A 23,983-nucleotide genomic window follows, 5' to 3' on the forward strand; every position below is an offset into this window, starting at 1 on the left:
TCTGCTGTCATTGACCACAAAAAAATTAGTTCTGTACGGTGATGGTGCCGTGGGTCCTTGTACACTAAAGGGCATCCTTCTCTGTGAGATGGCAGTAGGTGGGTTTCAGGAGTACTGTCATCTCTCCAGGGTTTCTTTCAAGCGTGAGTGCTTTAACTGCGTGGTTTTGGTATGTAGTTACACTTAAAACAGAACCACTGAACCAATTTTGGATTGCTTTTCACATAGCGGTGTGTAAATGCTTAATTTTACAGGTTTCGCACATGTCTGCTCAGACAGGACCTTATGGCCAAGGTCAACAGTATCTACCAAATCCTGGAAGCTTTGTTCAGAACCCTGCAGGTACTGTAATAGTTAACTTCCTTCTGTGTCCTTTGGACTGTTCTCTGTTCATGACCACAAAAATTAGTGCTGTACGGTGATGGTGCCGTGGGTCCTTGTACACTAAAGGGCATCCTTCTCTGTGAGATGGCAGTAGGTGGGGTTTCAGGAGTACTGTCATCTCTCCAGGGGTTTCTCTCAAGCAGTGAGTGCTTTAACTGCGTGGTTTTGGTATGTAGTTACACTTTAAAACAAAACAGAACCACTGAAACCAATTTTTGGATTGCTTTTCACATAGCAGAAGGGCACCTCAATTGGCCAGGCTGAATACACATTCCCACTATATTAATTGTTAGTAATAAAAGTCTTGTATCAAGTTGTAAATGATACAAGTAGATGGATTCTCATGAGATCTTTAAGCACAGAACAAGAAAATACTACGTTTTCCATGGGAATTTCAGTAGAAAACAGGTAGATGGCATTTCAAAACACATTAGGAAGGAAGTTGTAGGGGCAGAAATGAGGCAAAGGCTGCGTATGAGGCAAACTGAAGTGGATGAGTAGATTGAAGTTAAAAATGGAAGTAAAAAGGGGTAGAAGGAAAAGAGTGTTGTGAAATGCTGATGGAGGTGATTTTTTTTTTTTATGCTAACCTTTGGTTTCCTTGAGTGTTGTGACCTTATTTCCCCTCTCCTAGGAGGAGCAGTTCCACATTCATATCCTGATAACCACGTTGGTCAGCTCGATGTCAACGAATTGTTTGCTAAACTGTTGTCGACAGGAATCCTCAAACTGTCAAAAACGGATTCCACTTCAGCACGTATGTAGCTTTCATTACATTCTGACTCTCCAGTTTACGCGTAGCTAAAGTGTAAAGTGAAATGTAAGAACTATGTGAACTATTGCATTCTTTTTTCTTAAATGGATCTTTGTGGGAAACCATTTGGTGCGTGTGATAAAGTGAATTATTAACTTTCTAAATGTATCTTTTAAGCTATTTAGAGCCTCCGTTTCTTTTTTTTTTTTTTTTGGTGCCCCACCTCAATAACTTGTCAGTGATTCTAATCAGATTCCTGTCAGTCTCTGAAATATTTGTCTCTCTCTAAATACTGAATTTTAGTGCCAGAAGCTTAGATGAAGTAGAGTCATGTTAAATTGCCATTTGGAGTTGCATACTGTTTTTTGTACGCTTTTTAAAGCTATGAGACTGACTCAGCTCTTATGCACATTCAGGTTAACGTAGTCAGGTTATATTTATTAGTATTTGAATAAAAATAATATCCAGGTGCACCTTATTTTGTTCTGAAAATGAGCTGAAATTTTGATGAAATTCTTTCTTTTAAAGAAGCGAATGAAACATCGGCGCAGCCAGCTGCTGAAGAGGAGGATGATGACCAGGGTGATCACGATGTCCCAGACCTCACGAACTTTAAAGTTGAAGAACTCAGTCAGTGCGTATTGCAGCATGAGCTTACTCTGCACTAGGAATAATGGCATGGTGGTATCTAGGCGGTTAATCCAAGGCGATTGAGTAGGTGTGATATAACAATGCTAGTGTGTTCACTGTGAGTAGTTCATGCTTATTTGAATGCTTTTTAATGTACTTACATGAATGCTTTGACTGTCAAATGCTTTAACCTTATAGGACAATCATGCTTTTCTTCTACTCCTGAGGTCACTTGAAACAACTTACTGAGAAACTTCCAATTTCTTTCCAAAGAAATGTTAACTTCTTTTTGTTTTTCTAGGCGTTATGATAGTGTTATAAATCGACTATACACTGGAATTCAGTGCTGCTCGTGTGGAATGAGATTTACTACTTCAAAGACAGACGTTTATGCAGACCATTTAGATTGGCACTATCGCCAGAACCGTTCGAAAAAAGACGTTCGCCGAAAAATTACACACAGAAGGTGGTACTACAGCGTAACGGTGAGCAATGCAGGACCTGGGCCTTGTTAATTAGGGCTGGGTTTGGTGTTTCACATACATGGAGTGGGATTGAGATTGAAGTTGTATTACCATTGGAGTTTGGTGATCAGTGATGTATGAAAACTACTTGATATATCAGACATACTTGCCAAAAGAAAAGGCTGTTATGTGGTGAACAATAAGCAGCTTGGAGTTATCCGTACTGCTTTGGTTGGACTAAGAATGAAATGGAAGTTGAAGTATAATGGCCTTTCACAGACTGTTTCAGTTTAACGAACTAAGGCTGATTATATCTGTTACTTCAGGGATTCCATTTTTCTTTTTTTTTTTTTTCAAACGTATTTTTTAATGATTTCTGGCTGTTTGTGATTGTGATTGAATTCTTGTCCTTAGGATTGGATTGAGTTTGAAGAAATAGCCGACCTAGAGGAGCGTGCAAAAAGCCAGTTCTTTGAAAAAGCTGCAAAAGAAAAGCAGTTTCAGAGTGTGCCTGCTGGACCAGCTGGAGCAGTTGAGGTGAGTTCCAGTTTTCCTGCTGTAACCCATATGGTCTGTAAGTAGATTCAAGTCTTGTGCCTTGTTCTCAGAGGTCGCTGTTTATTTTGCAGAGAAGTGTGAAGGGTGTTAATGCTTTGTGCAGTTCTCACTCTAACTCAGAGTTGAGTTTTGGAAGATGCCATGAAATAAACTAAATCCCTGCACCAGATTGTCTTAATTGACAGTAAAACAGCATTAGATTGTTACAGAGTGTCTTGCTGAGACTTCCTTGTTAAAGGGACAAGACTTAACTTTTTCAATTGACAAATGTTGTTGCTCATTCTACCAACTGTACTCAAATAATTTCTATTAACATTTTCTTAAAGATATTTTGGAAGCGTGGAGGTAAAATGTAGTTTTCGTGTTATCTTAATGTATATATATATGTGACTGTTACTAGCCAAGTTCTTGATGTTGGTGTTCAGTAATGGCTTTAATAACACCATGTATCTATCATGTTACTTCAATAACTTTCAGAGGTGTGAAATCTGCCGGGAGCAGTTTGAGCAGTACTGGGATGAGGAAGAGGAAGAGTGGCATCTAAAGAATGCTATCAGAATGCATGAGAAGGTAATCCNGAAGAGTGGCATCTAAAGAATGCTATCAGAATGCATGAGAAGGTAATCCAATCTTGTTACGTGGCACTCATTTATATTAAAAAGCAAAACAAAAGCATAAGAGAAGAATTACAGAAATAGACCACAGTGACCCATCTTTTCTGAAGGACTCCCCTGTTAGTTTTCCTGCTTCTAGTTGTATAAATATCTCAACCTTTGGACATGCTTGAAGTCCTGGGATCATTAGTACAGGCACAATAGGCTTCCCTCGTAATATGTTGCTAAAAGATAAATGAAGGTGATCTTCTCTACTTAGCATTGTTGAGTCTGCCTGGATTACTGGGTCCACTTCTGGGCCCCTCATTACAAGAGAGACCGTGCTGGAAAGAGCCCAGTGGTGGAGCCTGTTTCTCTTTGGAGGCCTTCAAAAGCCAAAGGATGTGGTGCTGGGCAGCTTGGCTCCAGATGTCCCTTCCACCCATTCTGTTCTGTGAATGTCCTGTGAGTGTGGGTGTTGGTTTTGGTCCAGTTATTTCCCTGTGCTAAACAAGGTTTTTATATGATGGCTTTTCCTAACTAAGCATACACCAGATATCTTCCCAGTCACATTTGACACCATACTTGTTCTACACATTGTTGTCCTGGAGGAATAGTGTGATTTGGATTTGTTCTGTTTATGACTGGTGCTTTTACTGTATCCCTAATGTATTTAAATGGTTAACAATTATTTTCCAGATTTTCCATCCATCCTGCTATGAAGATTACCAAAACGTAAGAAAACCTTTACTTTCATATATATATTTTTTAAAACTATTTTGCTTTCAGTTTGTTTGCTTGATCACTGTCTTTATATAGAGCAGGTCTGCAGAATCAGTTCCTCTTGCATGTGCCTAGGCAAAGAATCAGAGGGAATGCCTTGGGAATGGCAAGTTTGTAATGTATAGTTAGAGTTAGCTATGATGTATCCATGACAGCTTTCGTGTTATATAGGTGAGACTAAAGTGAAGCCATTATGATTTTATTGTTAACATGTGTAATCTTAAGAATTTTAAGAAACGGAGAAAATGAGTGTTAGTATATGTTAAATTTGTTATGACTTGGGAGCTAACAGTTCCTTTTGGGGGTGGTGGGGGGGGGAATAGTTGGGAATATTTTACAGTAACATATTAAGCATTTCATCGCTGTGAGGATAATACCGTTTGATAGTAATTATGGAAAAGTAATGCTATGATATAGTAACTTTGTATTATTAGATAAAGTAGAAAGTAATAAGTGGAAGTTTGGATTTTGAGTGCTCTGCTTGCCCCACGTGTTTGCGCTTTGAAAAGAGACAGAAAGGAAAAGAAGGTAAAAAAAAATGGTTGTTTGAACAATGTGTTAATGCTGTGTGAATGTTTGTTTTATAGACATCATCATCTGATTGCACACCCTCTCCCAGCAAGACCCCTGTAGAAAATCCCCTACATATTATGTTGAACATTGTTAAACAGGAAACGGATGAGTCCTGTGACTCACCTCAAGTGAAAGAAGAACCTGATGGCACCCCTGCTGCCTGTGCAGAAGAGAGCACACCTGCCTCTATAGATGTTAAAACAGAACCAGATGAGTCTGTTTAGAATGAGGTTTGATTTTTTTTTTTTACAGAAGAGCTCCTGTGTTAATTCTGGAAAGCAGATACTTTTTATAGGAAATAAAAAGCATTCAAATTGAGGCAGGGCCTCAGCGACTGTTTGGTTAATAAATACATTTTTGTATTTAAATTTCTTATTGCCTGCACTGTTTCAGGTGTCATTGTGTGAAAATTCTGTAGATGCGTGAAAAATTTAATGGAATGAAATTGTATATGTAAAAAATGTACAATTTTCACTTGTGGAAATGTAAATTATAAATAAAACCTATTTTTGCTATATACGGGGAGTGTAATGTTTATGCACACCATCAAACAAAGACAGCGTTTCTGTACTTTTTTCAGTTTAAATGGAAATAAAAAGACCTCAGTTTTAAACCTGTTGCTGAATCAGATTCAGAAAAGTAAAAGCAAGCAACTTCCTTCAGTTATTTCATAAGCGGGTGATCAAGGGAAGCAATGCTGGGACTTCTCAAGATAAAATCCTAGATTTCTTCTTAACCTTAACTTGAACAATCTTTTACATATCCAGATGTTAAAACAAGTAACCATAAGACCGTTTTGGGTAGAAATGCCAGAATTTAACAAAGCAACCAGAGTTGCTCAGTTGTGAACACAAGTGCCAACAGACCATTAACAAACCAGGATGCCTGGTAGCTGAGACATCTTCAATGATATATTTTCCCATTAGTCACACATAAGAGTTTAATACAGCTGGACAAACTTTTCTTTACAGGGGAGGTATGAATCTAAGAATGCTCATTTGAAGTTTTTTTTAATTTTTTTTTTTTTAATTTTTTCGTTGCTTATGACTGAATTTAGGTGATAAACCAGATATCCTGAGATGTTAATATTTCTTAAATGTAATAAATAAAATTGAAGCATATGTTTGTGTCAGTCTCTTTCCTTTCTGTAGTGGGTTTGTGTGGTTGGGTGTGTTTGTGGGATGGGCAGTAAGCTGCATAGGTATGTATGCATGGAAGTGTAAGTGTGCATAAGTCATAGGGTGTTTGTCTTGGGATAAAAATGCATTTTGCCAGGTGTAGGGGTGGATTTCATCTAAAAAAGTCAGAGGAAATGTCACTGTCTTAGGATAGATGGCTCTTGCAAGGTCGGGTACTCAGAAAATCCAAATTCATCCCAGTGCATGTTGTAAGTATCAGCTGTGAACTTTGACGTTGCGATGTTTCCCATCTTCACAACCAGACCTCAAGCAATAACCCACACCTTTATGTAAGGCTGCAGTGAGAGGTTTGATATAGGGAAAATCCGGTCTAAAAGCAGTGATGCATTGGCACAGGCTGCTGGGGAAGTGCTGTGGCACTGAGGGACGTGGCCTTCATGATTCTGAGAGGAGCCACAGCAACCTCCCGCATCACTGTGGGGCAGGGCCCGTCCCCCTGAGCCGCCATGGCCGCCCGCCATTTTCCTCCCGCGAGGACTGCGCCCATAGCAACCCTGCTGCGGTGTGGGGGAAGGACTGGAAGAAGAGGAGAACGCGGCTCCAGCCCTATTCCGGCCAGTGAGACCGCTCCGCCCGCGGCCTTATCCCCGCGTCCTCCCCTGACGGCCGGGCCGGGCTGTGCTGCTCCTTGTCCCGCTTCCCCCCATCGGCCGTGAGGGGGACGCCCGCGGGGCGGCTGTGCCCGCGCTTTCCGGCTCTCCTCAGTTGTTTTGCCCGTTAGTTAACTTCATATTTCGTATTGGGCCCACCTAAAATACCCCAGACTAATCGATATTTGCCAAACACGCGGAGAAAGGTGGCATAACCCCCACGGGCACTGCCGGGATGGGGTTATAACCCCACACAGGGCTCAGGACCTCGGTCTTTGCCCACTGTGTGGTTTTGTGCCTCATCCCCTTCAACTGCTGCCAAAAAGCACCACAATGGCTTATTTTTGTGTGTTATGGAGATGTAGGGAAAACCTAACACTGTCTCCTTCCCTCAGGCTGAGTAATTTCTTGGGTGAATTCTGGTTAAGTACCATTGTAACACTTACTCTCTTATCTACTTCTTTCTACAGGGCAACTAGGGAACAAGCATTTGATAACAAAGTGCACTGAAGTTATGGAAAATATCACTTGCTCTCAAAACTGGTTGTGTTTTGTAGGGAGTTTGTGTTAACAGCTGTTCATTAAACTCCAGTCCCAGCTGTGCTCGTGGTGCCTGAGCCATGGGGCTGCAGCTTGGCACCCACCTGCACACAGCTGTAGTTCATTGCCCCTTCCGGAAGAAAAAAGAGGGCAAAATTGTTCTGGATTAAAAAACAGTAAATATTACCTTGAACCCATTGCACTGGTACGTGGTGTTAAGCACATTTGTGCTCTGGCAAGCAGTCTGGTTGGCTAGATATGCTTCTGATGTCAGCCTGCATCACCGTGCTGAAGTCTGTAACCCTCACCTGGCATCGTGAGAAGTCTCTCCCTTGGGGGAAAATCAGGTCCTAGTGATGCTTTGTTTAGAAAACACAACACCAGAATGCTGCATGTACTTAAGTTCTATTTAAAAACATGGACCCCAGGAGGTCCCTTCCAACATGAGCTGTTCTGAGTTGCAGCTGGTGTTGGTTCATGCACTGTTTTGCTGCCTCTGTGCAGGGCAGTGGTACAGCCTGGCGCTGAGGGGAGTGGGAGTGAAGTGATGGTACACCAGGGTGTGATACAACACTCAGCTTTGCTTAATGAAACAGTTTAACCCCCTCTTTTCCTCTCTGTGGCAGTGCTGAATCTGGCCAAGCATTACTTTCATGCTACAGACTACATGGGAACAGGTATAAGTACTGGTAAACAACGTCAGCTGTTTTCATCATAATTTCTGCTTTTATGTACGCCAGGCACCTTTGAGCAGCAACTCATTGATATGCTTTAACATTTTTGATCTCACATTTATAACTATTTGAACTGTTGCCTCAATTTCTTCTCCACGGGCAGGAAAACTGAGGCTCTAATAACTTAAGACCAATATTTCTGTGTATGCTTGACTTGCAGAACAACAACCTGCCTCTTCAAGACTTCTTAGAGCCTGAAATTTAATCAAAGAGTGTTGGTGCGTTTTGGTTCCAGAATGATGACTACTCCAGAAGGTGATTATCAATTGTTTTGGCTTACTCATATGCTTAGCTATCTCAAGTTAGCCATCCCAGCCATTAAAACTACTTACATCACTTATTTTTATTGGCAAATATAGGCAAAATGCCAAAATGTTGCAAGAGGATTTAGATATCCAGCTCCCATTGTTTACAGTTACAGTGTCAAACAGTAACTAGGCCTGAAGGAAAATACAGACTATTTGATCCCATGGCCTGGTGATGGTTTTGTTTTTTTTTTTGGACCACGCTGTGTCTACATTCAGAGTTTGATTCTGAGCCACTGAAGTCCACGAAAACACTATTGACTTTGGTGGGAGAAAAATACTAGGTTTCTAACAAAGTAACCTGTGCCAGAGCAGTGCTATGGGTATAGCAGCAGAACAGAGCAGGATGACTAACACATTGTATAAAGCATTGCTTTTATGTAGCAGCTTTAACTGATAGGTTCAGCTCAGTCAAGAGCATCTGCATGACCTTATGTCCTATTAGCAAGGTTTGCCTACTTAGCGAAGGGCCCTTGGTGTGCCGTGTCCTTGGGTGGCAGTAAGGAGTGTGGCCATGCAGAGCCCCTGAGGAGCAATGGCTGAACACCTGAAGGCGTGATTGATGAAACAGTTTAGGAAGAGAGCCAGCATTGGGTTGGACTTGATCCAGCATCTGTATACATAGATGGAGTTTCTCTGCTGTCCTGTTCTTTATCTGTGGCTGGAGGGGACGTGGCTCTTTCAGGTTCTTGAATATTGGTTTGCTTCTGGGAAACACAAAGGGCTAAAGACTTGTGCTGATACAAGTTACACTCTCATAGGTTACACTATTGTCTGGTTCTTATAAACTGTCACCCTGATGCTTATTTGATTCATCACTTCTTTCATCTCTCTGAAATGTGACTGAGCTGGCTAATGCTTTTATTATCCCTCACTAGATGTCAGGAAGAAGCAAACTTACACCAGTGTACATGAGGCAGTGAAAGCTGGTGATGTAGAACAGCTTGCATTAATGATAAAACGTGGAGCCTCTATCGACGAGGTGGATTTAGTCCACAAGTTCACACCATTGCACTGTGCTGCACACTCTGGAAGCCTGGAGGTAAAATCATAAAATCATAGAATAACCTGGGTTGAAAAGGACCACAATGATCATCCAGTTTCAACCACCTGCAGGGTTGGCAACAACCAGACCAGGCTGCCCAGAGTCACATCCAGCCTGGCCTTGAATGCCTGCAGGGATGGGGCATCCACAGCCTCCTTGGGCAACCTGTTCCAGTGCATCACCACCCTCTGGGTGAAAAACTTCCCCCTAATCTCTAACATAACCCCCACCCCCTCACACCCCCCATCTCAGTTTAAATTCATCCCCCCTTGTCCTAAAAATATCTACCCTTGAAAACAGCCATTCCTCCCCTGTTTATGTTAGTGTTTGGACACAGCAAGGTTTTATGGGTTAACGTTTTCCTCTGGGGAGAGGCTGAACACAACATTGCTAGCTTTGATCAAGCTAGATCTATAATCTCTGCCTGCTCTTTTTTTCTGATTTAAGGTATTCACTAAGGAAAGATGTGCAGTTTGTTAGGACTACATTTTACCTTTCTGAAGCCCCAGGCAGTTTATGTAATCAGTGTCCTCAGATTTTACAAAATCAGAGCTTTTCTAACACCAAACAAGGTGTGCCTTCTGGTCTCCCCTTCTAGCCTCATTACCTTCTTTTGTCCTTGTGTTTTCCCCTTCACTCAGAACACTTGGAAAATCCATAAGGATATGTTTAATATTCTGAAAGTGACTGAGCCAAGCGAGAAGTGACACAAAAATGTTTGTTCATTTCCCAGTGTTCTGTCCCATGCCTCATTCTCTACAGAAACAGTTCAAATACAGTTCATTTTCATAAGCAAGAACACTGACTGTTGATGCAGAAATGAGCTACTCACTGCAGAAATGATTTGATTTCCAGAAGGACTGAGCTGCTGCATTCAGCACAACATTCACCTTCCTGTTACAGCCTCCTTGTGCAATGTTTATAGCGATCTTACTTTGAAACAGCAAGGCTGTAAATAACCGTATAAAAAATGAAGTCCCAAAGGAAAGAGAGCTGGAGACTAGCCTAAAAGAAGACAGTAAATAGTAATGATGTGTAACAAAAAGCTTTAACTAGTTTTGTAGTTTATTATTTTCTTAATTGTTCTTTAAGCTTTCCATGGAAAGCAATAACACCTGCTGAAAAAAAGGTGAATAAAGTTAAAATAATCTGTGATGGGTGAGAGGAGAGATGGGATTACATATACTCAAGAAAGCCTAATAAATGAACTGAGGCTTTACATTTGATTCATGGCATCTTTCCTGCTGTTCATTTTAGCTGGACTTCAAATGAGCATCTTTGCACCATTTTTCCCCAGTGTTTTTACCTCATGCCACATGAACGCTCTCACAGTCTGCATTTTAAGTATGGAATTGTAAGATAAAGAAGGCACACTGCAAGTCATTGCAATTAGTAGGTTGGTTGTGCTTTTTGTGCCCTTGGATGAAGCCTTGAGACCATGTCATTTCCTAACACTGTTTGAAATGTAACATCTACTGTTGATTTATAGTTAGCATTTGCCTCAGATGAGTTATAAGAATTGTTATGGAATAAGAGTTTATTAAATGAATAAGAGCTTGTTTTTGGTTGCGCAGTGCCTTCACTGGTTGCTCTGGCATGGAGCTGATGTGACACGTGTGACAGTCAGAGGCTGGACAGCAGCTCACCTTGCGGCAATCCGTGGGCAGGATGCTTGCGTGCAGGTATGTAGAGATATTCACTCTCCAGCAAAAGGAAGGCAGGCCTTTGGTTTGGACACTTCCTCATGAAGATCAGCTGAAAGTGCTCCTACTGGAGCTGGCTCTGTGTCTTTACAGCTGAAACCAAGTCACTGGTAAAATGACTGCACTCGTTTGTTCCCTCTGTGCTATCAGATTTATCAGAGGAACCCAGCTGACCATCTCAAGTCACCCTGTGAGACAGTGTTTGCTCTTTCAGCCTGTGAGCTTTGCATTTCTTGTAGGCTTTGTTAATAAATGGAGCAAACCTAGAAGCTCGAGATGACCGCGGGTGCACTCCATCACACCTGGCTGCAGCCCATGGGCAGTCGTACACATTGCAAACCATACTGCGAAGTGGAGCGGTGAGAGCCTTCTACCTGCAATTCCCTAATGCAGAGCCAGAGTCTGGTATCCTTTTCCATACCAAACCCCTCACTAACTGAGGTTTGGGACTATAGATTAACCTCTGTTGGTACATTCTCATTGGTGACGCTGTGAATTTATTTGTAGTGTAAATTTGCATTTTTTTAATCGTAAGATGTTAAAAAAATCCAGTTGTGTATTATATAACGACTAACACGGTGGTAGATGTCTGAAAACACAACTTTTATGTGTGTTTTATTTCAATGAAGCCACGAACCTGTGAGAAATACGTCTTATGCCGCTTTCGTGGCTTGAATTTGGAGAAATATTTGATTTTGTTTAAATAAAGTAGCACAATGAACTGTTGATACTTATTTATAGAATGTCTCATGTCTAAGCTTCATAAACAAACTAACCTGCAGCTTTTGTTTTAGAATGTAAACGCAGCAGACAGGAATGACTGGAAGCCTGTTCATTATGCTGCTTTTCATGGTCGCTTGGGCTGTTTGCAGCTTCTTGTTAGATGGGGAGCATGCATAGGTGATGTGGATACTGATGGAAACCTTCCAGGTATGTCAGGAATAATCATTTGGTTTTTCAGCCCTTGTTGTGGATGTGATAACTCTAGCACATCATATATAAAACACACCAGCAGCACTGATAGGACAATAGATAATGGTTTGGTAGGACAGAAGGGAACCACTTAAAACTAAAAAAGGAGATTAAATGGTAGGAATAAATTCTTTACTCACAGGGTGCTGAGGCCCTGGCATGGCTGCCCAGAGAGCTGTGGGTGCCCCATCCCTGGAGGTTCTCAGGGTCAGGTTGGATGGGCCCTGGGCAGCCTGAGTTGTTGGGGGGCAGGCAGCCCATGGCAGGAGGTAGGAACTGGGTGATCTTTGAGGTCCCTTCCAACTGAACATGTCATTCTGTGATTCCAAGTCTCTGGAGCTGTTCAAGGCCAGGTCAGGTGGCATTTTGGGCAGCCTGGTCTAGTGGGAAGCATCACTGCCTCCCTGCCCATGGATGGTCTCTAAAGTCCTTTCCAAACCTAACCGATGACTGTATGATTTGTTCCATGCTATCAACCTCGTTATTCTATTTTTATAATGATGGGGGAATACATAAATCCCAAAGTACTTGTTGGTTGGCAGCAGTATCCTGTTCAGCTCCCACTGCTGCTGGCAAGGCTCAGAGCTCCTGGGAGCTGGCATAACTCACATCAGAAGCAGGCACAGCCTGACTGAGTGCTGTGTAGGTGGGCATTCCCTGTGCCTGTGCCAATGGAGATCATAGGAGGAGAAGGGCAGGTGGGGCAGCAGGCAGGTTCTGCTGCTATCTGCTCCTTTTTGAATGTATGCCAAGCTTGAACAGCTGTGCCAGTGTGATCAGATTCTGGCATGTTCATATGCAAGCTTTTGCATCCAACTACTTCTTAACTGGCTTGGTAAAACCCTTGTTCTCATTTACCTCTGATTTCTCCATCTTGATTTATGGCATACCAGTATTTCTGTGTTATCTATAGTCTGTACTCTCTTCAAAATCCTGTGTGTAGCCACTTTAGCACAAAAAATGAGCACTCTTTGTTTCTTGCCCTTCATAGTTTCTCCACTGTCCCTTTGCTTACCACGCTACTGCCTCAAATTACTCTGTAAGGTGAATGCTGTCTTTCAACCCTTTATTCTTGTTACATCGTTTCCCCTTTAACATTTGCCTTCTTAAGGTTTGTCATATTATTTGTTCTAAATAGCCTATTTTCTTACCTCTATAACTTGTTTGCAGGTTTAGATTTATTCTTTAAATCCATTTTAAAATATTTTATCCTCTGCCGAGTGCCATTTACCCAGAAAACTGATGTCTATGTTCTGTTCTGCAAACCCAGGCTTTGTTAAAGGACCTGGGGCTCTTACATCCCAGCAGGACATCTGGTGTAGTGGCTCAGGCAATAAAGAATCATGATGCTAGGTGCTCTGGTGACAACATAGAAGGTAGCTCAGTTTGCACTTGCTTCTGTTATCATCCAGAAGAAAGAAAATGCATTGTAACACTGTTAATAAAAGATTAACAGAAGTGCTGTGCTCTACATACCACTGTCAATTTAAATCATCTTTATATAATTCAGCTTCAAGATTAGCTGGCCAGTGCTATAATTTAATCTGAAAGTACTGACAGGAATTTACTGAGGTTGCAAATCTATGCTCCTAAAGCTCAAGAATTGTAACACTGCAACTTTTGCATGTTCAGCCTGGAGAAGAGGAGGCTCAGGGGAGACCTTATTGCTCTCTTTAACTTCCTGAAGGGGGGTTGTAGTGAGCTGGGGGTTGGCCTCTTCTCTCGTGTAATCAGTGATAGAACTAGAGGGAATGGTTTTAAGCTGCGCCAGGGGAGGTTCAGGCTGGACATTAGGAAGTATTACTTCTCAGAAAGGGTAGTCAGGCATTGGAATGCACTGCCCAGGGAGGTGGTGGAGTCACCGACCATGGGAGTGTTCAAGAAACGTNAGGCATTGGAATGCACTGCCCAGGGAGGTGGTGGAGTCACCGACCATGGGAGTGTTCAAGAAACGTTTGGATGTTGTGCTGAGGAATATGATTTAGCCAGGAAGTATTGGTGATGGTTGGACTAGATGATCTTCTAGGTCTTTTCCAACCTTGATAATTCTGTGATTCTGTGATTCTGTGATGTGCCAGAAGTTAGCTTAGGGGACTTGTCCTGGATACATCATTAGCAACTATGAAGATAATCAGAAATACATAACTCTTTTGCCCACAGAATGTCAGTCAGAGCATTTTGATGGAGTGATAATGCATACTGAGTTAATACGTGGGGTGATAATCTATATTGAGTTAATACATGGGGTGATAATACGTTGCATAATAACTGTGTTTATTTTGCAACTTCTTCCCATTGATGGGACTGGAGACTATGATTTATTACATAATAACAAACATATATTTTGTACCTCTTACTTTGCTACAGGCCCGGCACTCTACTGGTGTTGAATAACTAAAGCTCAGAGTAGCCTAAAGGACAGGGGAGGGAGCACTTCTGCCATATAGGGAAGCAGTCAGTGCTGCGCTGGGTCAGAACAGCTCCTGCTCACACAACTCTCCACAACTGTAAATGTTAAAATTGTAATAGAAGTGCATTGAATACATCTACATATTAATGGGAATATCAGGGGACGTACCTCCAAAGCTCTTCCCAATAAAGTGAATGTCACTGTCATTTTATAAGGTGAAGTAATGGAGCTGCAGAGGTGTGATGCAGTTTGTTGGGAGTGGTGCAATGGATGTGGGACTGAAACAGGTGCCCTAACTCCTAACCAAAGACTCCTCTTTCAATCCCTCTGTAGTCTTATCTAGGAGAGAGAGGCCAGATCACAGCTGCTAAGGAGTAAACATTCCATGGGAAACAGAAGACCCCACCAGTGCATCCCTAGTTGTTGCTCTGGGGTCTCTTGGCAGTGTCATGATGTGTTGGCTGCAGTCAGCTCTGACAGGGCATTTTCTTTTCAGATCCTGTTTTTGACAGCTTTCTTTTACCTCCTTTGCCTATAGCTGAACTCTGTCCTGGATAGGAGCTGAGCATTCCGTATCCAGCTGCCTGCTCCCTCCCACTGTGCAGTGTTGGACACTAGATCTAACAGTTGGTGGAAACACTGCCTTCCTGGTGGTCAGCAATACCCTGCTCTAACATACTTGGTTTCCCCTTGTTCCATAGCTCATTTGGCAGCAGTGGAAGGACACCTGCATTGCTTTAAGTTCCTGGTCAGTAAAATGGCCAGTGTTATGCACACTTTAAAAGCAAGGAATGACCATGGAGAGACTCCAAGGGACTTGGCTGAGAGGTTCTATAAAGACAATATTTCTGCAATATATTGACAGTGTGGAAAAAGAGGGGGAGCATCCAGAGACACAGGAAGGTGAGTAGGTATCAAATCTTAAAAGTTGATTAAAATTTACTGTTAAAATAGACATAGTAATTCTATGAAGCACTCGATTCTGAAATCTTGTATGAGCAGAACTATAACCTTTATATATTGCTATTGTAAGGTATGACTGTTGCTTAGGATGCTTGTGGCTCTTACTGACAGCTAGACTGGGATACTCTGCTCAACTTCATAAATAGTATTTACAATAATCAGAATAAAGCTTCTCACATTGTGTTGCAATATGAGTTGTTGTACCAAGTTGCCCATGTTCTGCCTAGACTCCAGCAGAGATCCAGAATCAATGAGTTTGCAGATTTGCCTGTTCATGATTCTCAATAACTGCTTAGCCTGGAAAGATCCCACTGAAATTAAGGTTACTTGCTAACCAGGAATACTACTGCAGTCAGCATAGCAAAGGACACGAGGGTGGTGAGGTTTCAGAGGAGGACGCTGAACAGAACAAGGATATGAGCACTGCACCTTCACCTCTCTACTATTCCCAGACACATGATTTCCCTATCTGCTAGTCTTTTGTCATTGTGCTTACAGGTATAAACACTAACACGCTCCACCTATAAAAAATAACCAGAAAAATCAAAATGGCCTGCATGAATAGTTTTTAAACAAGAATCGTAGAATCATAGAATGGCCTGGATTGAAAAGGACTGCAGTGATCATCCAGTTTCAACCCCACTGCTATGTGCAGGGTCACCAGCCACCGGACCAGGCTGCCCAGAGCCACATCCAGCCTGGCCTTGAATGCCTGCAGGGATGGGGCATCCACAGCCTCCTTGGGCAACCTGTTCAGTGCGTCACCACCCTCTGTGTGAAAAATATCCTCCTAATATCTAACCTAAATCTGCCCTGCCTCAGTTTAAAACCATTCCCCTTTGTCCTATCACTGTCCACCCTCATAAACAGCCATTTCCCCTCCAGTTTATATGCTCCTTTCAAGGACTGGAAGGCCACAACAAGGTCTCCCCTGAGCCTTCTCTTCTCCAATCTAAACAAGCTCAGTTCCCTCAACCTTTCCTCATAGGACAGATGCTCCAGCCCTCTGATCATCTTAGTGGCCGTCCTCTGGACCCGCACCAAGAGCTCCATGTCCTTCCTGTACTGGAGGCCCCATTTTCAGTACTGCAGATGGGGCCTCACAAGAGCTGAGTAGAGGGGGAGAAGTAGTATAGTTTATGTATTTGTTTAGACTATGGAAATCTGAATAGGTAGATGACTACTGTTACCGCCAGTAATAAACATTAGCTATAAAATAAAGGTATACTTCTTAGTTCAGATTTGTGAAATTAATCACTCAGCTGTATAAGATGCCTGTAGACGTAACCAAGTGAAGTTTAGTCAAGTCTGTGATGAACAATCCTAGATATGCAGCTGCATTTTAGCTAATTAAAGGTGCATTAACCTTGCTATGGAATGCCTGTGAGTGAGTTGTTATCAAAGATGCAAATTGAGACAAATATGAGCAGGTTTTGTGGAATTACTGGCATCTGCTCAGAAACATGCATTTCATTTTCAGTTTTAGATTTCCCAGCTCATGACGCTGCTTTCAGAGGGGACTTGTTAGAACTCAGAAGATTAGTGAGTTGTGGAGCAATCAATATTAATGAGCGGGATGATAAGGGATCCACTCTCATGCACAAAGGTCAGTAATTATGATCAGTGTTTGAGCTTTTTACTGTTTATTGCTGGCTTCTTTACTTACATTTTCAACTGGCTGCTCATTAGATAAACTTAATGAAAACCAGCATCTCATTTTCTGAAGGCCTGAAGGAGCAACCTTGAAAAACATTTAATGACATATGCATATGCAGGGGTCACTTTAACAACAAAATAACCAAGCTGAAGTCAAGATAGAACAGTTTGTTTTAAAAAGAAAACAATTTGTATCCAAATAGAAATGGCAAAGAAAAGATAGAGGTATTCCTGTAATATACTTTTAACACAATTTCCCATAATTCGTTTTGCTCAGAGAAAAAATGGCAGAATTTTTTAAAACATGTAGAGAAAAACTTTACATTCCTTCACATTTCTTCCCACTACCTTTTCTTGGATAGTTTCTAGCCAACAATTGTTTCACCCCCAAACTTCACCTCCAGTGTTTCCGTTACGGAGAACTTTTATGGCTGATTATCAGTACATTTCCTTGTTTTAGTCTGACACATCTCCCAATGGGGTGCTGTCAGAGGCAGATCTGTTTTACCTTAAGAAAAAGGCTCGCTGGTTTCAGACAGACATGCCAAGGACAATCTTCCATATGTGAGACATCATTACTGGGGACCATGCAGTGTGGGCAGTAGCCGTGCTGATGCATGGGACTGAGAACATTTAGTACAGAAAGCTCACGTACAGAAAGAGTTGCACGTACATTTCAGGGACCAGAAAAAGGTTCAAACCCACTCTGTGTGATATTCCCTAAAAATCAATATACTCACATGATTTGAAACACATCCTTCTCTGAAATAGCATCTCTCCTTTGTGGTCTTAATGAACCCAAATTATGTCATGTTAAACCATGACAGAAAGGGGAAGTAGGAAGTTCAAAACGCTGCTGTACATGGCTGACTTGTGTTTACCTTTCTTCCCCCAGCTGCAGGACAAGGGCATATCCATTGCTTGCAGTGGTTGATTGAAATGGGGGCTGACTGTGACATTACAGATGATGCTGGAGAGACTCCAAAGGACGTAGCCAAGAGGTAGCAGTACATGCCACAGCTCTTTTCTTCAACATTTATTTTACTATTTAAATATCAAGTCAGCTTTGTTGTAATTACTCCTGATTTTTGGTGATGAAGCAAGAACTAATCAAGCCCTTGAACTACACTGATAAGCAAAGCCACATTGTAGCTGTAAAAGTCTGAACATTTATTTATTATTTATTTATTTTGAGCAAGGTCAGGCATGAAAGATGAAAACTATTGGATCTGCAAAAGGAAAATTGCGAGCCTGTGTGCTCCAGCTGTACAGAGCAAATGGGAGCTAGAGAAGGCTGGTTGATTTTTATTTGATAAAAGTAATGTAGTTGCTGATGAGATTCAGTTAAGAAATCCTACAAAGCAAAACATGTTTCTGAAGTGGGAGTCGCTGTAATAAGATTTCAGTGAGGCAGAGCGCTGTGGAAAGGAGATTGCTGCTCATGGTTTGTGCACTAATGCTTCCTCAGATCCTGAAACACTGTCCTCTGGACAGGAACACAAAGTGTTTTAGAGTTTCTATCTCATGTGGGGGGCATGGCTGTGTGCTTATAGGTTACAGGGTTATATCAGTGTAGGTTAACTGTTCTCTGTGCAGATTTGCCCAGCTAGCAGCTGTGGAACTTTTGACCCAAAGAACTGGAGATGGTAACTCTAGTGATGAAGAACTGGATGCAAGCAACATAGCATTTTTTGAAAGACATGGTGTGGAAGGGAGTACAGATAGCAAAGAAGACTTAATCCTGGATAAAGAAGAGAAAAGGAATGCACGCAGTAAGCACTGTCTTTCTTCACTCCTTATTCCAACAGGCAGCCTGAAGGTGCTGTATTTCTAGTTGCACGGTTTCTGCCAACTGCCACCTTTTTTGGTGTTTGTGTTGTTGCTAGGACAGCTGTGACACTGAGTACTCATGTTACAGAATTACAGAATTATCAAGGTTGGAAAAGACCTGGAAGATCATCTAGTCCAACCATCACCAATACTTCCCGGCTAAATCATATTCATCAACACCACATCCAAACGTTTCTTGAACACTCCCATGGTCGGTGACTCCACCACCTCCCTGGGCAGTGCATTCCAATGCCTGACTACCCTTTCTGAGAAGTAATACTTCATAAGTCCAGCCTGAATCTCCCTAGGCACAAGCGTTAACCATTCCCTCTAGTTCTATCACTGTTACATGCAAGAGAAGAGGCAACCCCAGCGCACTACAACTCCCTCGGTTCAGGAAAGGTGCACGGACCCGTCGAGATGTTTGATGTTACCCCCAATCTGCAGTGACCCATGGATGCTCTCTTGTTTTGGGCGTGGGCTGTGCGGTTCTTCGCATCTGCTGAGCGTGGTTACTGCTCTTTGTGTGACTCTTTCCCATGCTGAACATCAGCATGAATGTCTTCAGCTATTTCCATGCATTTTACTTACCTGTTGAATCCTGTCTTACAGTAAGGGCCTATCGCAGGATTCAGGAACTTCAGGAATCTGGATTGGCTCGCCACTACAGCAGTGGGCAAGGAATACTGCGGAGGGAGAGGAGTGAAAAAGGAGAGAAGTGAGAAGTAAGGCCAACATTATAATGTGTTCCATTTTAGTGCATTTTTTAAGGGTACTTTACACTCAGATTGCTTTGGCCATTCTGCCTTTTTCACTTAGTGAATTTAGCCAGGCTTAAAAGAAAAGGACTTCAGGCCATTTGTGGGCTCCTGCCATGAGGATCAACACTGCAGTACAACACAAATGACTGATGGCTCCATTCTTCTTGTGCGGTGAGCTGTCAAGAGATTCCGGATCTACCTCTGCCTGTCAAACATTTGGCTATGTGCTGTTCTTAGTCACTGTAGATGAACATGTCCTTAACGTGCTTTGGGCCTCCTCAAACCCATGTCACAAGTGATGTGCAATTTGCGGATGGAGCATTTCTCTCTAGGTCATCCCGTAGGCTTTCTGTGAATAGTGGTTCTCAGGTGGTCAATTGCTGTTATATATAGGTATAGATCAGAATTAGGTCTCAGCTAAGCAGTTTCGGGAATTTAATAGTTAATTTAATAGCCACTGTGAATGTGACTGATGTGACCTGTGCAACTGGCTCAACCAGTGCTTCAGCTTCCTTTTAGAAGTGTCATGCAGTCTCTCATTTGATTGTTCCAAATCACTTCGGAAAGTGTGCACAGGAGCCAGCTGCTGCTGGGGGCGGAGCTGGGTTTCGTCCCATCCGGAGCCCGGCGCTGGTTCGCTGCGCAGGGAGACGTCTCCATCTCGCGGTCAGAAGAGTCGAGCACAGCTGACTCTATGGTAGTCAAAGCAGTCGACGCAGGAGCTTTTACAAAGGGTCCCGAGCCAGGAGTACGCTGCATTTGAGCTGTTTTCTGCTCTCACTAGCCTGTTCCTTAAAACACTCTTGGAGCGGACTGGGCACGGCTGGCTGTTCTTGATGCTGTTTGTCCCCTTTGTGTTTTGCAGGACCGTGAGGGAGCTGGAGGCTCAGCTGGAATCCGAGCGAGTCAGGAGGGAAAACCTGGAGAGCCAGCTGGATGGCTGCCGAGCCGAGATCGGCCGCCTCAGGGAGAGCCGGGATAGAGCCCGCAGCCCTGCTGCTCTGCCTCCGGTTAGTGGGATGGATGGCAGCCCTGCTGCTCTGCCTCCGGTTAGTGGGATGGATGGCAGCCCTGCTGCTTGATCTCGCTAAGATTGTGAGGTGTGGTGCAAGGAAATTCTGGAGTGAGTATGTTAACAGCTTTCAGCTTGGGACACTGAAGTGAGCTGCAGCCTTTGCTACATTCTGAACTGAGAGGTTATCAGTTTGTCCCGGACAGAGAATATGAATTCTCTGTATTTAGAAAAGGGAGTGAAATGGTCCTTGAATGCTTCCATGGTGACTGGCTGCTGGCTGTTCATCTTGCTGGGTAGCTGATGCCCAGTTCAGACTGGACTGGGGACTTTAGGAGTTGTCCCCCCATTCCCCAGCTGCCACAGGTCATAGCAGCTACCACGCATATTGCAGGATCACTCTTTTGCATCAGAACTCTCCTTCAGAATGGGTTTATTCTCCCCCCTTTTGCCCCAGGCTGGAAATAGAGTTAGTGGAGGCCTGTATTACAGCATTGCTGTGTGCAGTGGCTGAATTCAACAACTGGTCTCATGTCATCTTAATTATCAAACCCACTGACAGCAAAGCAGGTGCAGATAGGTTGACTTACTTAGAAAACAGAAAACATATACACATATTTAATCAAATCTGTCAGTAGATCAGAAGTTCACGTGCTAGGTCTGGACATAAGGAGAGCTGGCTTTTCAGACCTCTCCCAGCCACATCATCTTCTCTTCAAAATGATGTGACTACACTGCAGCTGCCTCTGAGTTAACTGTGATTATACAGTTCAAGCTGAGACAGGTTTGCTTCCACAAACTGCTGTAACCAAGGGACCTTCACGTGTCACCGTACTGCTATCCAGTGCTGTGGGACTGTGCACTAGTTTCAAAGCCATGTATTTTTAAAGCTTGTCTTATGATACAGCAGATTGGATGCAAACAGAAGTGATTGCTGCTTAATAGCTGTAACGATGTCCTTTGTTTCAGGAACCTGAACCCATCTCCATTTCCTGCAAAGAGAAAAAGAAAGTGAAGAAGAATCCGCCCCGCAGCCATGGAGGAGTGTTTGTTAGGCTGCGCTAAGGAGCCTCAGTCACAGGGCTGGCAGGTTGAGGATGCAGAATGGCAATATCCACAGAATGGCAATATCCACAGAATGGCAATATCCACAGTGCAAAGAGTTTGTAAAGCCCAGTTCTGCAGTTCATCAAACTGCTTTCCTAGTTCTCTGGGAAAGAAAACGTTTCTCAGTCTAAATTCTAGCAAGAACTTTGCAAATTGGAACATATCAATATTCAACTGCAGCAATGTCATAGGCCCTAGGCTATGAAAAAGGTATCCTCACCTACTAGTCTGCTTGGTATTACTGCCTTGAAAAAAGCCCCTTACTTCAGCCAACACCTGTGAGGTATGGACACAAAGAACAGCGTAAGGGGTAAGTAAGTCCTTGCAGAACAGCAGCTGGATGCCAGGCAAGTGACTTTTCATCTCCAGCCAGTATGTGCAGGCCACAGAATGGCTGTCATGCTTAACACTTTGACTATTTTGATTCCAATCATAAATCCTTGTATTATAAAGGTTCATTTCCTAGCACTTGAATCCCGATTTGTCCTCTCCTTTGCTACCCAGAGAAGCTTAACTGTGGTAGGTTTTCAAAGTTAGTGGAAACCTGTTTTTGTGTGCACATGCAATAGCTGGGGAACATGCTCAGCAATGGGATAAGCTTTGTGTTAGACAAGGAGAAATCCAGAAACTGGATCATAAACTTCAAGGTGTGTGAGGTTGGTGCGGAGCTGCTGTGAATGAGATTTGGTCCGTCACTCTTGGTGCTGTTCTGATGTAGGAACTCTCTATATGCTCTCTATAACTTCCTGAAGGGAGGTTGTAGTGAGCTGGGGGTTGACCTCTTCTCTCGTGTAATCAGTGATAGAACTAGAGGGAATGGTTTTAAGCTGCGCCGGGGGAGATTCAGGCTGGACATTAGGAAGTATTACTTCTCAGAAAGGGTAGTCAGGCATTGGAATGCACTGCCCAGGGAGGTGGTGGAGTCACCGACCATGGGAGTGTTCAAGAAATGTTTTGGCTATATGTCTGATTTGTATGAATAGCCTGCATTTACATGCCCAGTACAGTATTTAGGATAATTAGGTTGGACGTAAATGGATCTTCTAGGTCTTTTCAAACCTTAGATTAATTCTGTGAGCATCACATCTGAGAACTAAATAGCCCAATTTATAAAGCTTGGGTGCTCTATTGCCGGCACAATAGGTACTACACAATACTAGAAGCTCCATACCAGAGACAGAGACTTGTGCTTGGTGCGCATTGACTGAAACAATGCTCACGTGTGCAGTACAGGCCTCCATAGACGATATAACATGGCTCCCTGTAATTTGCTGAAGAATCTCAATTATACTAACGAGAAGAATATATATGCTCAGCCTCACGGGTCCAAATCCTCAACTACCACTCTCGCTCTTGCCTAATGTGCGTCCGCATGTAATATTCCTCCACTAGTTATGTACAAATTGCGCACGTTCTATTCAAACTAGTCCATACTACATCCCTATATACGGATGATCGCTCTGCTTCTATGCTAATATTGCCCTCATCAATCTTTCATTTATAAATTTCGCCACTGCTAGCCTTCTCAACGCAGGACTTCACTTGAATAATAGAAAATTAAAGCAATCTCATATTTATTATAACTCACAGGTTTATAATGCTCAAACGCACAGTTGAGAAATGACCAAAGGTGAGCACAACGCATAGTCATGACTATTGCGCAGGCGATACCAGCAAGTTCAACTATAGGAGTACATACCTACGTGATTCTATATGAGAGTATACAGTGCTAAGAGCAGTCTTAAAAGAATCATTTCTCTTTTGCCACTTAATATTTTTTCCATAGTAGAACCTATAAAACTTTCGAGGTTAAGAACACTCATCGCGCTAAGTCGCTTTAGTGATACCAATAGGTGTATAGCGAGAGAGAACATCTTCCTATTTTTTTTTGCGTTCGTTAAACATAAAAGATAGGGAGAAGTACTGAACAGTACACCGCCTCCAATACTCTACACGTATTCCATCCCCATCCTCTCGTTTATGAGAGCTCTACTAAATGCAGAAGAACATCCAGCTTCCCAGTGCAGAATTCTCACCACTCACTCTATTGTTCTACACACACAGGGAGAAGTCCTTGCCATAGGATCACCTGAAGCTGAAAGAATCCCACAGCATCACAGACTGCACAGATAAACACAAAGGTTTATTGAGAGTACTCAGCACTGCTCAAAGGGAGGAGTTAAGAGCACTTATCTGTCTGCAGTCAGTGAGAACAGCAGCACTTCCCCTTGGAGAAATGAAGAGAAATTCTCCCTTTCTGCTGAGCTCCAGGCTCACAAAACTTTTAAGGGATATTAAAAATAAATCAATCTGTAGAAACATTTTAGTTCTACACCCAGCATTTTACTCACAAGTGCGAATTGATAAGAGCAATTTTTCCAAGCAAAACAAGGATTTCCAGAGAGAAAGGCCGTGGA

At 42.7% G+C, this 23,983-nt stretch overlaps 2 protein-coding genes and 2 long non-coding RNA genes across 4 annotated transcripts in view; 3 read left to right on the plus strand and 1 right to left on the minus strand.

The window, feature by feature from the left end:
* Positions 1 to 5,860, plus strand: part of PCF11 (PCF11 cleavage and polyadenylation factor subunit) — a 22,946-nt gene extending 17,086 nt beyond the window's left edge. The window contains 7 exon segments of the mRNA XM_015852382.2: positions 1,019 to 1,141; positions 1,667 to 1,772; positions 2,070 to 2,253; positions 2,647 to 2,769; positions 3,268 to 3,360; positions 4,083 to 4,118; positions 4,754 to 5,860. Coding sequence (XP_015707868.2) covers positions 1,019 to 1,141; positions 1,667 to 1,772; positions 2,070 to 2,253; positions 2,647 to 2,769; positions 3,268 to 3,360; positions 4,083 to 4,118; positions 4,754 to 4,963 — 875 coding nt within the window. The 3' untranslated portion in view covers positions 4,964 to 5,860.
* A 1,594-nt stretch (positions 5,861 to 7,454) lies between these two features.
* Positions 7,455 to 9,094, minus strand: LOC116652784. The gene is made up of 2 exons (XR_004305996.1): positions 9,009 to 9,094; positions 7,455 to 7,996 (listed from the first exon to the last, which is right to left on the minus strand). It is a non-coding gene; the product is annotated as an uncharacterized LOC116652784 (long non-coding RNA).
* ANKRD42 (ankyrin repeat domain 42) lies at positions 7,963 to 17,861 on the plus strand. Its single transcript, XM_032442231.1, is given in 9 exon segments — positions 7,963 to 8,057; positions 8,986 to 9,149; positions 10,727 to 10,834; positions 11,095 to 11,214; positions 11,650 to 11,785; positions 14,939 to 15,084; positions 15,086 to 15,140; positions 16,681 to 16,806; positions 17,752 to 17,861. Coding segments are annotated over 9 exon segments (984 nt in total). The 5' UTR covers positions 7,963 to 8,038.
* Positions 17,862 to 19,812: 1,951 nt separating this feature from the next.
* Positions 19,813 to 21,466, plus strand: LOC116652783. Its single transcript, XR_004305995.1, has 2 exons — positions 19,813 to 20,457; positions 21,429 to 21,466. It is a non-coding gene; the product is annotated as an uncharacterized LOC116652783 (long non-coding RNA).
* The last annotated feature ends 2,517 nt before the right edge of the window (positions 21,467 to 23,983 follow it).

This window comes from Coturnix japonica, chromosome 1 (genome assembly GCF_001577835.2).
Source record: "Coturnix japonica isolate 7356 chromosome 1, Coturnix japonica 2.1, whole genome shotgun sequence".
NCBI lineage: Eukaryota > Metazoa > Chordata > Aves > Galliformes > Phasianidae > Coturnix > Coturnix japonica.